A 17,619-nucleotide genomic window follows, 5' to 3' on the forward strand; every position below is an offset into this window, starting at 1 on the left:
TTACAGTCAAACTGACCAAAAGAGAGTTTATCATCCTTGGGGGGACACCACCAAGCCTACCCAAGTTAAGAACTGGCTGGCAAAGTTGGATCTTGAAAGCTTTGTCACAATTTATTAGGCAGTCTCTCAACCCAGGGAGTCACCCCCCCACTCCTCCTCCTGCAAGGCGGCGCGTACCCAAAGTGCTTATACAGGTTCAACTTTAGTGAGGCCGCCAACCTGTTTCGCACCACCATAGCAAAGACCCTCTGTACCACCAATGAGCTAGGAAGCAAGCCGGTTTATAGTAAGAATATATATTATTTTAGGTTTGGCAAAGAATGACAACCAAAACATCAGCCACCAACGCCATGTCACCACACAATATCACAATTTCAGATTACTTGCAAAAATTGACTGACCTGCATTTCTAATGAACTTACAGATACCGCAGCACACAGGTAACATTTTGAGAAAGTACATCAAACACACACAGGATTTCTTGCACCTTAACAATTATGAAATTTGAACACCCCCCAGTGCTTGCTTGGGTTATCGCAATGATCTGCTCTCTCAGCAAGTCCCACCCCCAGGCATGAGTTATATATGACCCCTTCATTTTAAGGGAAGGTACAGGGAGTGGGAATGCAGCAACAAAATTGGCTTTTTATTAAAAGGCAGGGTTCGATAAATGGCCACAACAAACAAAAATAATTTTGAGGTTTTTTAATTGAATGGCAAAGCCAGGAAAGGAATGCAATGGGAAAATCGTTTTGGACTTTTTATTGGCATGAAATGCAGGGCCTTGGGAAAATCGTTTTGGGATGCGAGTAAATAAATGGGAAATTTCGTTTTGCACACTTTACATTCACTTGAATGGCAGCATTTTAGGGTTACTTATTTTGGGATTATGGACACGCCCCCTTTGATACAAAAGGCAAGGTAGAGTAACCCAAGTACTTTATTGTCTATACCTGCTGTAACACACTGGGCATGAACTTAGTTAGTTTCAAACTATTACGACATTAAGACCGTGATTTTCTATGAGAATTCATTCCAACACTTCATCTGAACTATCACCATAACACCCTGCTCCTCTAACGACCACTTCACCTTCGCTCCTTGTCATCTTATATTCATTCTAACGCCCTGCCTGCATTACATCCAAACGCGAATGTAACTGCTGCTGCCTGGCTCTCACACGCACTATCGCAGCGGTCTTGTGCGATGCGATTGGGTTGCCGAAGTATGTCTTTCATCCTTGGTTTATGGCAATTTGCAATTGGTGCACTCCCGACCTTTGCCACTTCACTTCTTCCAGTTAGATCTTGTCTTGGGCAGTTGTCCTAAATCTGCCTGACCGCTTGTGCACTCTGCCAAACCATGGAACCCAGAAATGCTATTCACTTGCATACTGAACCTCATGTACTGTTTGTTTATTACTTGTATTGCGCTCCAGATCTGAGGGTATTCAGGCATAAGGCATAGGGATATTCGCAGCTTGGTTACAACATTTACATTACAGGTAAGTGTGCAGGTGCCAGTTGGTTACATGTAGGCACAATAAAAGCAAGATATATACAAGCCGGCGCATTGAAAGCAGAAGATCTATAAAAGCGTAATTTCATTTCATACAATGTACAGTATGTGCTGGGCACAGTCAGTACAATTACTAGCGGTTGACTATATGCTGAGGAATCAGTAGGATTCGCAACCATAGGGCTGAGACGTCATAGATGCCTAGATGTCGGCATCTTTGAGCCAGCTAGTAATGCTCTGGCGGAACTTTTGGTAGGTTTGATCTGTTCTTAAAGGAGATGGTAGCGAGTTCCACAAGGGAGCTGCCTTGACCTGGAAGCTGCTGCCTCCGATTTTAGCAAGCTTATATCTAGGGACCCAGAGGTAATTAGTATTGGAAAGTCTAGTTATTCTTGTGGCCGGCTTCAGAGTGAATCTGTCAGCAAGGTAACGGGGTGCTACGTTATTCAAGCATTTATGGGTAAGGGAGGCAACTTTTAGTTTTATTTTGTCATGTATGGAGAGAAAATTGTTAGCTCTTCTTGTGTTGGAGATATGTTCTCTCTTAGGGATTCCTAAGGCTGCTCTCAGAGCATTATTTTGTAAAGTTGGATTTTTTTGATAATTTGTTTGTTGGCCCCTACGTACAACGCATCGCAGTAGTCAATCCTGGATAAGATGAGGACTCTGGACAGGGTAATGCAGCTTGAGTGTGACAGAAAAGCTTTGCCTGCTCTAATCGGCTTGCATGTGTATGCCTTGGCTGGGGCCAAGGCATTGACCTGTTTGTTGAAGGAGAGAGTAGAATCCAAATAGTTTTGACCTCCTTGGCGACAGTAATAATATTATTGTCTATGTTGAAGGCAGAGTATTCGGGGCTGAGTTTTTTAAGAGTCGAGGGAGTCCCCAGGATGATGATCTCGGTTTTGTCATCATTCAGGCATAGACCATGGGTGGCCATCCGTGCCTGGATGATGAGATGTTTATCAAGGCCAAATCCTTGTTATATATCCTGTTATATATATGTCCTTATTATAAATGTCCTTGTTATATATCCTGTTATATATATATATATATGTCCACCATATGACGCCTGTTTGACTGTTGCTGCCTCTGTAAAGTGAGATGCGTTTCTGCCAGTTAACCTACATGCAATGCAATTTATCTGATTTAATGTAACTTACTTGATTCGACCATACAGACGTGCCCTGCCCACATGCCTGATTATACCTGCAACTTACCTGACTTGACTTATAGCCTGTGTGTTTGCCGCAGCCCCTGTAACTTGGTGTGTCTCTGCCAGTTAGCCCACACGTAATGCAACATACCTGACTTAATGCAACTTACTCGATTTGACCATGTAGCTCTGCGCTGCTCACTTGCCTGATTATACCTGCAACTTACCTGACTTGACCCTTTGCCTGTGTCTGTGTGGTTGCTGCAGCCCCTGTAACATGAGGCGTGTCTCTGCCAGCTGGCCTACCAGCAATGCAACATTCCAAATTTGACCACATAGCCCTGCACTGCCCACATGCCTGATTATACTGGTAACTTACCTGATTTGACCCATTGTCTGTGTGTTAGCTGCAGCCCCTGTAACACGAGGTGTGTCCCTGCCACTTGACTTATCTGTAATGCAACTTACCTGGTCTGACCACATAGCCCAGCGCTGCCCACACACTGCCCTTGCCTATCCAATGAATCTATCCTATATGACATTGCAACAGGTGCCGCATAAGCATCCACTGTAACTCTTAAATTCAAACGCCCAGATGCCTCCAGATTAGGTGCGCTATATAAGTGTCAAAATAAAATAAAATGCGCTGGCGAGTTGGGAGAGGGTCATGGAGGAAATACACAAGGGAAGGGAGTGGGGGGGGGGCAGGAAAAGGGGGGGGCATATGGTGGGTGCCATTGGGGTGCCATTGGGGATTGGGAAGACTATTTTACATTTTCAAGCATTACCACAGAAATCTGCATGCTCTGCACTACCATGGGAATGATCTCTGAGAATAGAGTACGGAGTATGCATTGTTAGCTTGATAAATTACCATGGTAAGAGAGTGGGGGCGGAGAAAGGTGGGGCTATCTAATAGCCTATGAACCTCTGGGGCTTGGACATACCTTTTTAATTTGCACTGCAGCTGGCATCTGATCTTCCTTTGGCTACTGCCCATGCCCGAAGGCCTGTGGACCCTGAGGTTGCTGGCCATGGAGGAGCCAACTTGCATACCCACAATGCATTGCCTCAGGGGCTCTCAACTTGAAGAGAACTTTTAGTGGTGGGTAGCACTCTTCTGTGTGTGACTTGGCTGAAATTATTTTTTCTGCTTCAACATTTCAGGTGGAAGGGCTTTCTTTGCAAGCCTTTTAATACCATCATAACTTTGCTGGTATTAGCTCAATATGCTCCAATAATCCAACCATTAGTATCACTGTAAACTCCACTGACTGTCCCTAATAAAGTTGAAATGTGCATTTTCTGAATCCTGCAGAGCTGTGAATATTGGGTTGAAAAATGCTATTTTGAAACGATCGGTAGACCTTGCCAAGAGAAGATGTGGGGATCGCTCTCTGCCCTCGGTGGGAGGTCTATCTGAGTAGAAACCAGAACCATACCTAGCCCAGCAGGGCAAGCTTGCAGTTCCTGACCCCTCCCTAAGTGCGTATGGGTGTTAGGGCAGTACCACATTATTCATCCCATACCTCTTCATGAACATGCTGGGCAGTTTCATTCTTTTCAATGCAGGCCACAACATCCATCAACAATCTAGGCAGACTGCCTGCAATATGACCATCAACCAAAGCCTCCAGACCGACCACTTCAGTCACCATATCTTCTCAGACAGCTGGGAGATGGAGAACTGCTATGCAGAGCAGTGGCAACCCTATGACTGTGTGGAACACTATGTGCGGCCAACGCACAATGCGATCAAGCAGCTGGGGTGAGGTGCCCTAATACATACTTTTTCAAACCAGTTGTGGAGCTGCTATCCGACAGGAAATCAAGAGACACTCAACTACTTTCCTTTGACTCGGCAGCAGCACTTCACACGGACACAAATATTTTTCAAAGCGGACCTTTAGCCTGGCACGGGGGACCCACGAGGCAAAACTGTGGGGTTGGAAGGCTACAGCTAGGGACAAGACATGGGAAAGGTATGGGTTGTTTGGGTGAGGTCAGAGGAGGAGGTGGCAGACCGAGACTGGACGAAGGGAGGAAGGATGGTGGACAGTGTGGAGATGGTTTCTAGAAAAGGGGAGGTATTGGTGTGTCAGAAAGTGGCTGGTGTGTGTGTGTGTGTGTGTGTGGTGGTGGTTGCGAGCAGGGACTGAGTGGAAGGTGACTGAAGGAGTGATTGGAGTGAAACTGAGTAGAAAAGGGGTGTTTTAGTGAGGTGGGGGGGAGTGCGGCGGGGAGATCATAAGGGAGAGGGATGGAGGGAGTAGGGTGGCGAGAGCGGGGGGAGTGGAGCAGCAAGAGGGGAACTGGAGAAGGAGTGAAGTGGCGTGGCGAAAAGGGGTGGAGTGGTGAGCAACAATGTGGGTGAATGGAATTTTAGAGTCTGAAAGGATGATGGAGTGGGGCTTGGGTATCTGGAAGGCACAACTCTTGAGAACTAACCCAGAGATAGTGTAGGTCATACCTAGGAATCCCTAGGTGGAAGTTAGATAGATGAAGCAGTTACCTTTAGGCCCACACGAATAGCAAAGCGGACACTAGACAGTTAAGGTAAACACACAGTAGATACGAACATTGGGAGTAGGGCCTGAGTTAGGGAAGGGGGTTGCCTTCTTTAGATATGCGAGAGCGAGATAAAATAGCACTGGCATATACAGCCATATTTCTGGAGCAAAGGCTTGACATATGAGCTAAATTGCATGCCCACAATGCATTGCCCATCTGGCTTGGAGGTGGGGTGCTTCCAGTGGTGTTTATTGGGTGGTGCTGTGCTATATGTGACTTGGCTGAAATCGCTTATACTGCATATGTACCATATGCACACACATTTCTATTTGAAATCATAGAATTCCTGGCAGTGCAAGAGTTAACAATAGCTTATGTTACTACTACCTTTGTCTGTTCCTGCTGTTTACTCAGCGGTTTTTTGAAGTGGTGGGGAGGGATGGGGCTTTTCATCCCTCACAATCCTTCAGCTGTTAAATATTCTGCCATGAATGGTGCTAAGACTAAACCAAATTAGCCAATACAAGCTGTGAGGAACCTGAGGGTGTCCTCGCCTCTTTTTTTCCCCAGACTCTTCCTCTTAGATGGGCAGGGAAAGGCCATCACTTTTGCATCCCGACCTTGGGGGTGGATATGCGAGGGACCATCACCTTGGTGGAGGGAACTTGGGGCATAGGAAGAGGACGTCCTCAGGTGAGACACAGTATCCCCCATTCACAATGAGCCCTCTATCCCTAAAGCCTTTGTGGGATATTGTCAACCCTTTCCCTTCTCCTCCTTCCAAACTGTTCCCCAGTCACAACACCTTAGTACTGAGACGAGGACGAGACCAATTAGGGGGACACATCCTCATTTCAGTGACACACCCCTATAATCTGAGACCAAACAAATGTGTGAAGGCTTCTTTTAGTAAATTGGATGGTTCCATACACCACTCTGGTACTGAGATGAGTAAGAGGGCTATGGAGCCATACCAGAGGAACAACCAGGCTGGTCTGCCTAATGGAGTCCTCCAGAGTCAGGCAGAAGAACTTAATGACCCACTTCTGGAGTCACTTAAAACACCTGATGGATATAAAAATGGCCACCGTTCGTAGAGACGATGAACAGACTGGAGGAAAGAAAGCTGGAGTCCCAGGTGGCTGGAGCAGTGCTGTGCAGGAGAAGGGGACGCTGTAGCCGTGGTTGGTTGTGTGAGGGTCTGGAGGTCCTGCCATCTACCAGAGCAGGCCTGTTTGGAAGAAGCTGTGGAGCTCCCCGTGACCGCAGCCGCCGCCAAGGGAAGCCAGGAGAGTGGGCGGTGCACACAGTGCAGACCATGAGGGGAAGCTGGGAAGCCTGGAGAAGCCAGTCCCAAAGGACACCAAGAGGAAGAGCGCTGCCGTGTGCGACCGGTGAGTGTAAATCAAATGCTCGCTCTGTCGGAGATGCTGCGGTAATGTATAACAAAGTCTTTGGAAAATGCTGAACGAACTGCAAAGTAATTAAAAGTACTGTTGAATGCCTGAACAAGTACTGTTAAAATATTGAGTGAACTGAAATTGATTGAAAGCAAAGTAGTGCATGAAATACATTCAGGAATACAGTTTATGAAACACATGGTGGCAAATTCCAGAGTATATTAAGGAGGGTGTGAAGATTAGAAACTAAATAGTGGCCCCGGCATCGCAAGCTAAGAGAAACCTATGTTGGCAAGAGCCAGAGCAATACAAACAAGAGTAATAAAGTGGTGCCTAAGCCAGCCACAGGACAGTGTCTGAAGAGTGGGACACTGAGGAATCAACTAAGCATCATTGTCAGATGGAACCAGTGGCTAAGTGTTTATGGAAGCAGTAAGAAGGAGTATTGGTTGCGTGACCTGTAATGGGTTGACCGTGTGGTCCGACAACTGCGCCTAGATGGTGCCCCATGTGGAAAAAGTCGAGGAAAGTATGTTTGGTTAAGCTTATGTGTGAGAAACTGAAGTTAAAAAACAGAACTGTTATTTTTGAAAGCGGGAAGGTTTGAACACTTGGGGAAGGGTATCCCAATATTCTGCGAACTATTTTAAACTTGGGGGAAGGGGAAGCTGATCCTAAACCAAGAGCTGGAAGGAGCTCTGAACTTTCTTTTGAACACTATTGTTTTGAGGGTGACATTGCTACACATTGTATGCAGTTAGTTGTGAGGGCAAGTATAGGTTTTGGACACAGATACTTAATTTGGACATCCTGACACAGACTATCCTTAGTTTTCTTTAGGTAGGGAAATTCCACCTTAGAATAGGACAAGTTAGGCCTTACTCACCCTACATTTTATGTTAAATAAACCTGCTTTGAGTGCAAATGTGGATCTGTTGCCTGTGTCTTGTTTCATGTCTTCACTGCACCAATTGAAAATCTGTTCCCTTGTTGAGTACTCCCTCAAACTGTTGGTGATTTTGTGACTTGAAGTTCTGCTCTAAGAGGCTATGATGAGAGGAATGCCTTGCAAATAAATCAAAGTTTGAATGGCAGAAATCTATAGTCCAGGATATTTTAATTGTTGATAAACAATAGTTTCTAGTGGAGAAATCTGTGTAGTATTTGCAATGATTTAGGTCATACCTTTAATTTTATATTTATGGTGCACCATTAGTCCAAACTATATAGTAAATGGAACGCATGCACCAAGTGGTTAAGTAATGTATTTGGCCCTGAGCTTTGTAAGACATTTCTATATCTGAAATCTGTCACTGGTGTAGTGCATGTATTCTGTATTTGGTGATGGCAACGTACCTCTGCATTTTGCTGATCACAGGCTATCTACCGAGAGTGGTTTAAAAAATGTCAGTTACAAAGCCAACCTTTTTTTTTTTTTTGTCCATATCTCGAAGGAAAATTATTTATTGTACTTCACCACAATACTAATTTGTTTATATATTTTTTACACAGTGGCATTTCACATTCAGTACTTTCTGAGATGCAAACCATTGAACAGGAAACGCCCACAGTTGCAAAACCAAAGAAAAAGTACACAGAAGAAATGGAGGATTCGTTTTTTAGTTCGTCTCGTCCGAGGTACAGTACATTACATTTAAATGGCATTTTGAGGGCGTGATGCACAATTGCCCAATAGGAATTTAGTGATGCAATATTTTATTTGAACTGTAGATCGCCCCATTCCGTTGGGTCAATAGTTTGGAGATTGCAAGTCATGAATGCAAGTGTCTAAATGCATAATATTCTTTAGTCTTCAAATGCTTATGCTGCTAAATATAATGACCTCTGTACAGACAGACATGTTCTGACCTTAGTAAATGGGCACAAGAAGTCTGTTGTTCAAGAGGACTATGCAATATGACTCCTTTAACTTTTTCTTAAATGTGCTGTCAAACAGGGTGTAGTAGATGGTGGCTTCGAGTTAAGATCAGCAAGTCCAAATTTGGTCATATGTCAATTTAACTTCCGACGTTCCAGAATCTCTAGTAAATGACATGCTGGAATAAATTGCATGGTCCCCACGGGCCGTCAATCAAGATCTCTGCTTTACAAGCATTAAAAGATTATTTATCTGTTTCAGATATTTATTAAAATCACCAAAGGGGATATTTATACCTTGTTATAGGGAATTTGTTTTGTGCCTTGTGTTGTGACACTGGCGAGATGTGATAACAGTGACTAGATTCTCTTTTGGTTGATTAAACTGATTAGACGCCTTTCTATGGAGAGTAGGACCAAACACCTCTAGGAGCCATGGAAAATATTTATAACACAAGGGGTATTTTATGAAAAGTGGCCAGGAAGGAAAAACACAAAAGTGGCATGGGGGTAACGTAGTTCTCTGGGAAAAGATTGTCTTGTGTGTCCTCTTCTGGGCATTGGAGAATCCCGCGGATCCCTCACTGAAACTCTGTGTGAAGTCTCCTCCCAGGTGGCCAGGGGAAGGCAGACGCTTCCTGACTCTGGGGGTAGTGTACTGCAGGATAATCACCTGGTTGGAGACAGGGCCCATGATAGTAAGGAGATTCCGTGGGATGAGACGCAGTATTTTTCCTCAGATAGGTAGACTATTAACTCTGTGCCAAGAGGTTATGACTTATTGTCATTTTAATGTGTCTCAATCACCTATTGGACCCTATGGTTGTAACAACAAAGCATATTATACCAAAAGAAAGACTCATTTAGTTTCTAAAATTAAATGTCATTCTCATTTCCAGGGGTCTACTAAAAAGGATGGCAGAAATGTTGCCTTTCTAAGCCATCTGCCTTTATGAAAAGTAAAACTCAGAGCCCCTGTGTTGAAATCACTAAGGGAAATAAACCATCCTTTAAAATAACCAAGAAGTAGAAACACCTGGGGTGAAACAAACTCCATGTCCCAGAATCCTATCGGGGAGGAAGAGGGCTGAAAAAGCATATACATGTATTAGTCAGGAATTTAGGCCTAACAGCCATTGCAAGAGTCAGGCAATTGAGACCAATGTCTCACACCTGAAGCCAATTGCCAAACCTGTGAGGCATAAAAGTCCCCAGCAGAAAAGGAGAGAAGGAAGGAGCTGGAGCAGGAGTTGGAAGGCTGGCGGTAGTAGTAGCAGAGGAGAAGCGCAAGGCTGGTAATTCACGAGACAGTGGGAGCACAGAAGGGATGCCAGAACGCGGCAGCAGCAGATTTCTCCTGCAAGTTCTGATAGGGTTCTGTGCACTCAAAACCTGTATTGCCCTTGTGCACAGAGGACGACTTGCTGACGGAGAAGTTTTTCCCAGGTTTGCCTAGCGGCTGTGATTGCAGAGCCGTGATCGTGCTGAGGCCAGAAGCAAGAGAGCAAGCTAAGGGACTGAGGAGTAAAGGAGACCCCCAAGCAGCATGGCCAGACTGGAGACACGTGTGCTGGAGAAGAGTGTGGGTCCCAAGTGAGCCCACAGTAGTAGCAGAGATAGAGAAAGTCGGTTTAAGAAACCTGCAACGACAGTGTTCTGGAGCCGGTGAGTGAAGCTCAGTGTTGGGTTCACTCAGTAAGCCTTGCCGGTAACTATATCCAGCTCAAAAGTAACTTGCGTATACTTTAAAGCGAGTAAAAGTGGTTTGTTGCTCTGAAATCAATTATTTACAATGGAAATGTAGCATGCACACTAATTGTGAAAGCTGTAGTGTTAACGAACAGTAAAAAACTTTATCTCCATTGTTGAACATTTATATTGTTACCGGAGTGGTCGTGTGTCCTTAATTGAAAAGGGAACGCTTGTTAAAACCATTCTGAAAGTTACATTGACTTTCTACCAGAGTTAAAAGTGAATACAGCATCAAAGGAAGGTCGCGTGTGGCCAATGGTATTTCCCAACAGAAGTCTGAAATCATCTTCGTGATACTTTACAGGAATACGATTACTTGCAACCCTTTAAGGTTAAAAATCTATCTTGAAGTGTCGCGTGTGCTTAATTATTTTCCCTTTGAAGACTGAACCTTGTAGTATCCTGAATTGTCCTTCTTTATTTCATTAAGTTGCTATACCAACGAAGAGAACACGCATTACCCAAGCCAAGAGGCAAACCCTTTCAATAGTAAAACAAGTCCTGTTGAAAGCCATCCACCTAATCTGGGAAGCTGCTAACGGTCTAGTGTTCCCGGATACAAGAGTGGAATTGCTACCTGAAGCTGGAAGAGTGGCACTACAGCTTCGGGATAGTGGCTGGAACAGAGGGGGAGTAAAGCTGAAGAGAGATTGGGGTGCTTGTAAAGAATATTATGGAAGTAACCTGTAATGTTGAAGACTGTTGAAGCCAAGAGGAAGTCTATCTTGGAACAGACAGGTTATACTCATTGCCGTGAGACGGACGGAAGAGGCAAAGAGGCTGCCCTTTTCTTGAAACCTAGAAAGGAAGATTGCCCTGCATACCTGTAGATGTTGAAGTGTTTTGTCCATATGTGCCTAAATAATACTGCAGTACAAAGTAGAAGTAGGACTATCTAAACTGTGGTGGTGTATAGAATTGTCAGAGGATGTTACAGTGAAGTGGTACGAAGATGTGGCATACTGTGGGGGCAAGAGTGGCTGTTCTCATAGTAATTGTAGTTGAAGGGTTGCTGGCATGGAAGCAACAACCCACAGAGAAACATCCTGACAAATATACCAAATGTACTGCAGATGTCCGAATCAATTTTAAACTTGTAGTTCTAGGTCTATTCTTTGAACTGTGGCAAATCTTGGAAAGAGAACATCCAGGATTACCATTGGTGCTGTTTTCTTTGCCGGAATTGGAAGGAGATCTTTTCAACTGAAACCAGAGGATTGTTACCAGTGGATTCTTGTTTGAACTTTTATTTACATTTTTTACGTAATTGTATGGATTTTACAGCGGGTTTAATAACACCATACACATGTTAAATTCACAGTGACGGGTAACTCAGTGGCAACAACCTGGAGGTGTTGTACAACCCCCAATATCCTGAACTAGTTTCTAAAGAATCATAGTTGAATGGTCTCCCAGGATTCGCCACTCACAGGGGCCAACCCTGCTGTTTTCTGGATAACAACATTAATGTGTCCCCTCCCTGTAACCCTTCTCCCTCTCAGTATTCATCGAAAGAAACGACTCAAGACGTTCCATTATCCTTTTCAGTTCAGTTCACGCTACATTTCCACATTTGCATATAGCCTTTCTCTGTGTCAGAGAATATCTATGCAACAATTGTTAAGGCCCCAGCTGAGTGCAACGCTGCAGAAGATCGGGTCCTTAGATGATGGTAGTGAGTGCTTCTCTGGTCAGTATGGCTCAGCCCCCTTCATTGCTTCCCTATATGCTGTGTAATAATCCATAAAGGGCAAATAGACCAGGTCTATGTGAGAATGGGATTCTAATAAGGTGGTAGTGAGACTCCATCTGATAGATGAAGTGTGCTTTCGTGAGCCATTCACCTTTTGTCGTTCAAGTGCTGCATTGCCATTTGATTGTTAGGCAGACTCTAGCTGCAAGCAATAGGTTTCTGGGCATGTGTGAAAGGATTACATATGAATCATCACCGTCAGGTTCGGTGCCAAACAAAACAAGTAGCAGGGATAGCGTCCTATTGATGCCGTCTATTGCTTGAATCCACCCCACAACCTCCTTCCAATATGTCTGGGCCTTTGCACATCGCCACCACTGATGCCAGTAATCACATATCTCACCGCATTCCCTCCAGTTGAGCGGGGGTGTCCCTGGACACATTTTTGACAGCTGGTGTGGGGTATAGTGCCATCTCATCAATCTCCCACTATGCATTTTATATTGCATGCAAATCGAGGTGCTCCATACTGCCCTATGTATAACCCTCCTTGTGTCTGGTTGATTTTGTAGCTCTAACTCTGCGTCCCATTTAGTTTCAGAGGAGGGATGTGCTAAATGACCCCTGGTGAGTAGCGCAATGTATAATTGAGCAACCAACCCCCTGGAGCCTCGGCACTCACTCAGGACGCGTCGAATGTCGTCAGAGGGTGTCAGAGAGAATCTCCCCAACGTGGGTCTTTCAAAAGACTTCTCAATTGTAGCTAGAGTAGGGGAAGCTATTGTGATGCCCTGTAGTGCTTCCACTAACTCCTCTTTTGCAATATATGACCCTTCACTTGTCAACTGTCTGGCACTAACTAGGCCTCCCTCGTATAGGGGTTGGAAGCGGAGTACCTTGCTCAGCTGGTCCCGTAAGGGGGGCCTGTATGCTACTCAGGGGGGGATGGCTATGATGTGACTCCCTTCATAGTGTGGGTGGGATGCCACAATACCGCCAAGACTGGGTGTTCCCGAATCTTCCTAGGCATGGTACGACTCGGGACCCATAGCCACTCGCCGAAGGTGACGGGTGCAAAGAGCGCATTTTCTAGGGTGACCCACTGCTTCTCTGAATTTTCAGGTGATCCGTGAGAATGCAGAACTGTGAGGCCCTGTAGTAGTCGAAGAGATCAGGGAATCCCATTCTCCCTCTATCTTTTGTCAGAATCATAGTCTTATATGGAACCCTGGGCTTCGAGCCTGCCCATAGATAAGCCAGAAGAGAGCACTTGACCTCTGCTAGAAATGCCTCAGCAACCACCACCTGGAGAGACTGGGAGAGAAATATGAAACTAGGGAATACGCTCATTTTAATGGAGGCCTTGCAGCCCAGGAGAGTGTTAGTTGAGACCCTCTCTCTAAATCCGCTTTAATGGCACTCCACAGGGGCTTATAATTTGCAACTAACAGATTAGCCATGTTTTTTGTGATCTCTACGCCCAGATAGCTCACTGCTTTTGTCTGCACTTGAAAACCCCACTTCACTTTGAGCTGGGAAGGGAGGACAGCCTCTCTTGTTTGGACTTTTGTTTTGATTTGGAACTGAAGAACTAGTTAGACATTTTTCCTTTGAACATTGTGAAACTGACTTTAGACCCTAGGGAAAGGATCTACCTAGGACAGGTGAAGGTCATCCAAATATTGTTTAATTATTTTCTCTTATCTTGTGTTGCTTTATTTTATTTGAATGTTGGTCGTTTAGAGTGAGTGCCAGTTTACCCCTCTTAGGGTTGTTTCCTTAGGCTTTAGAATAGGTAGGAAATTCCCTGATAGAGTAGGGCAAGAAAGCCTTTATTTGCAAACTTATTTTAAATTAAATGTCAAATTCTGAGAAAACTACAAGCAGTGGTCTGCCTCGTATTACTGACCCCTCACAGCACCCTGCTCTAAACACAAAAGCTCCAAAACAGTGGTTGACCAAATTCCAACCCCTTTTCTTCTAAGACCCCTGGCTAGCCCTAATCTGGAAACACAAAAGTGAATGGTTCTGGCCTACGTCAAAGTTCAGATCTTCTATATAGTCTCACAGATGGTGCAAAAAACTAGTCTTGAGGACAGTTAAGTGTTTATTTTCAATTGAGGGCCCTAGGGCCATATCTTTCTCTCCCTCTTCATCCCAAACCCAAGTGTCTATAACCACAGTTAATTCTAGAGATTGGTAACCAACACTTTCTACAACATTTTCTTGTATAGATGATGTCCCTAAAAGAAGGTTATCTAAACTCACTCTTAGACTTCTTAAGTGTCCCTACTCTAGCAATAGCTTGGAGTTCTAAAGCGCTTGGATAGTGCCTTGCACTTAGTCGTGTATTCAGGCTAGATCAGCCATGCCCACTCACTTCTCGACTACTTTTTACCACTCCAATTAACTGACTTCTCCTACCAAATGGGAGTTCCTTCAATGTTTCCCATCTCGCCTCCACCCTTTGATGTACCAGCTGTTATGCTTGAGCTAAAACATGGCGCTGGTGTGCAGTGTATTCTGGGAGCACTCAGAGCCATGATGGATATTTACGTCATGCCGTAGTGAAAAGCTGTACTCATTTTGCTGAGAGCTAGATTCACAATGCTGAAGAAAACATGCTTTCCAAACCTGGTATGCAGTCAAGGACATTTCTGCTGGGAAAGCTAGCTTTGTTATGTCTTGTTATGAGTTACGGGACTGTTTTCCGTGGTGCTTGTTTTTAGAGGAGGGAAGCACTTTGCTCCTTGAGGTTACTGTCAGTTGACCCAGCTGGCAACCAACGGTTGCTCCTCAATGCGCAAGTGCGTTGCCAGAAGGTTCGAGAAATTGCCACCCCTTTTTGAGGAGTGCATATATGCAGAACCCCTTAGCGGTCAGGTGAGACCTCAGCCAGAGGGAGGACGCTTTCGTCCGGCATACTTGTGGGCTGTTGTGCTCTCGGCCTGGCTGTCATTGGGGTCTTCCAGCCGCTTCTGACGAGATGAGGGATCCAGTTACGCCCACGATGATGTATTTTCTTTTGAACTCTGTTTCTTCTGTGATTTATTTCTATGTTATCACTTGTTGCTTCCAAGCTTTGAATAAATAGCCGTATAAGTGCTCATTATTTTCTAAGAGTGTGTGGTTGCAAGTTATTCCGTCTACCTGTGTTTAAAGTATTGGCTCCAATTGCATTGGTGATTAATGACTGTCCGTGCACTCTGGGCGAGCAATATATTTTGGCGCTGTGAGCAGGGTATTTGTGATGAATTGTTCCAAATACTAAAGAATCTGTTTGAACGTAGATGGGCTTTGTTTACCTTGCAAGCGAAAGTAATTTGGGAGTGAGTGTTGAACTGTGTTAAGCTGTTTTTTTTCTTTGCTGGTGTGTGCGTGCTTGCGTGAGTGATTGCAGTGTAGAAAGAAAAAAAATATAGATATAAAGAGGTTTTGTACCATTTTGCAGTAATTAATAGTTTGTTCAGGAAAAAGAGCGTTCCCGCTAGCGGTGAATGTTCTGATGTTATCATTCCAGGCTGGACTAAGAGCCCATATGATAAATTGGCCCAAGTGTGGGCATGCGGTGCGGGGCTAAGCGAAACATGCAATCAGGGATTGGGAGATGCTGATCCGTCTGATGTAATGTTGTGCTTACAACAAGTTCCAGTCGAATGGGGCAGAGAATGCGCTGCACTAGGTAGGCGAGGTTGGGTTCTCTTGCATGCCTATAGGAAAATACATCAAAGGAATTTTGAAATGAAAAATGAGATTTTGCGATTGGAAAGAGAGCTGGCTGCAGAAAGGCAGACTGCGTTAATGCAGCAGATTCAAATGAAACTTTTTAAAGATAAGGCTGACACATACCAGGCTGTGGCCGAGAGGGCAGCAGTCAGAGTAGCCCGGTATAAGTATAGGAAAAGACTGGGAGGGTTCAACCAAAGAAAGGTTGTAGCTGAAATCGCTACCACTGGTGTGGACTGGGACCCGGATAATTGGGATGGTGATATTTTTGACTCAACCAGTCCAGAGAGTAGTTCCGCAAATGAGTCAGACCCCAAAATGGAAATTAAGCAGAAGACAGTGGCTGCTAAGCCAGTTAGAAGACGGAGAGCCGGGCCCCACCCGCAGAATCCTGCAGGCGCAGTTGTGGATTTAACCACGCTGGAAGATTACACCCAGCAGGAGGTTGGGAAAATTATTACCCGTTTGAGGCAAACATCAGGGGAACCTTTATTGACATGGATGGTGAGGTTGCTAGATGGGGGCGCTGCAGGGTTGTTGGTAGATTTAACGGACTCACTGCGTTTTCTACCCTTGTCAACTGACACCAATGTACAGGAGGTCTTAAGGGCAGGGCCGCCCCTGATGAGAGTGGTCACGATTCACAGGTGTCTTTGTTGCACCTAGCAGCCCAAGCATGTAACCGTAAATACCCCATTACCACAGACTGGCCTAGTGAGGAAACAAAGTGGTATACTTTGAAAGAGGCAATTCAAAAGGTCAGAGAGCTTGCTATGAAAGAGGCAATTCACGTAGATGCTCCAGGACGCATGGGGGCCGTGCCACTCTGTTTCAACTAGAAACATGGTGATCAGAACTGCACCACTCGCATACAAAAGTGTTGTTATGAGTTTTCTCGTAGGTATGACGGGCAAACCCACTGATGAGGTAGTGGATGCCATTCGGCAACTGGCATATTTAGGGGAGTGGGACAAGAGTGATGACAAGCCACGGGAGAGAGAGGCGTAGTGAGAGAAGAACTGAAGGCAGGAGGCAAGATAGTAGAGACTCCCGAGTGTCCAGAAAGGACATGTTTCTGGCTTTGTTAAAAGATGGTGTGCCAGGAGAAAAAATTGATGGCATTGAAACTAGCGTAATGTATGAATTATACAAAAAAAGAGGACTTGCAGCCAAAGAGCGCTATAAACAGGTTAAGAAACAGGTAGTAACCAAGCCACAGGGGGACACCTCACCTTCCGCTTCTCCTGAGGAAGAACAAGAAGGGTCTATGGGGACACCTTCCCCGTACCAGCCAACATACGTTGATTTGAGGAAGGTGGTGAGTGCAATGCTAGAGGCAGAGTCAAGTCACACTCATTCGAAATTTGACTAGGGCTACGGCCAAGCTCCGGCAGCGCCTGCTCGCATAAAAGTTGATAGGCGGCCCCATGTAAATGTTAAGATTTTTTGGGGGCCAGGAAATACGCAAGGGGTGCGAGCATTGATGGACACCGGGGCGGAGGCCTCTCAGATTCATGGCAATCCAGCACGATTCAAATGCAGACAATTTACTATTACAGGTCTCGGGGGTAAGGGGGGGTGGAAGACCCCCGCAGTACAAACGAAAGTGGAGATGAAAATAGGCAATTTGAATAGGCAGAAATACCAAGTGTTGTTTGTCCCGATACCCGAGTATATAATTGGCTTTGACATTTTGGAAGGGTTGCCTTTGGGACTTGGAGGTAAAACGTACCAGTTTGGGGTGAGTGCATTGACCTGCACACCCATTACCGTAGGCAAATTGAAGATGCCCCCAGTGCAAGTGCCTGTGGCAACCAAGTGGGTAGCAATGAAGCAATACCACATTCCTGGGGGGCACAAGGAAATTTCAGACACCATCAAAGAGTATGTGGAGGCGGGTTTGTTACGCCCTATCACCACCGCATGGAACAATCCTCCCTGGCCTATTAAAAAGGGGGATGGGTCTTGGAGGAGGACAGTGGATT

General features: G+C 45.1%; 1 protein-coding gene across 2 annotated transcripts in view; it reads left to right on the forward strand.

Moving 5' to 3' along the window:
• Nucleotides 1–17,619, forward strand: part of ARFGAP3 (ARF GTPase activating protein 3) — an 840,898-nt gene that overhangs the window by 673,467 nt on the left and 149,812 nt on the right. For both annotated transcript variants that reach the window (XM_069628227.1, XM_069628226.1), the window contains one exon: nt 8,098–8,223. In XM_069628227.1, coding sequence (XP_069484328.1) covers nt 8,098–8,223 — 126 coding nt within the window. The remainder of the gene's footprint in view (nt 1–8,097; nt 8,224–17,619) is intronic.

The sequence above is a fragment of the Ambystoma mexicanum genome, chromosome 12, assembly GCF_040938575.1.
Source record: "Ambystoma mexicanum isolate Mex_15411 chromosome 12, UKY_AmexF1_1, whole genome shotgun sequence".
Lineage (NCBI taxonomy): Eukaryota > Metazoa > Chordata > Amphibia > Caudata > Ambystomatidae > Ambystoma > Ambystoma mexicanum.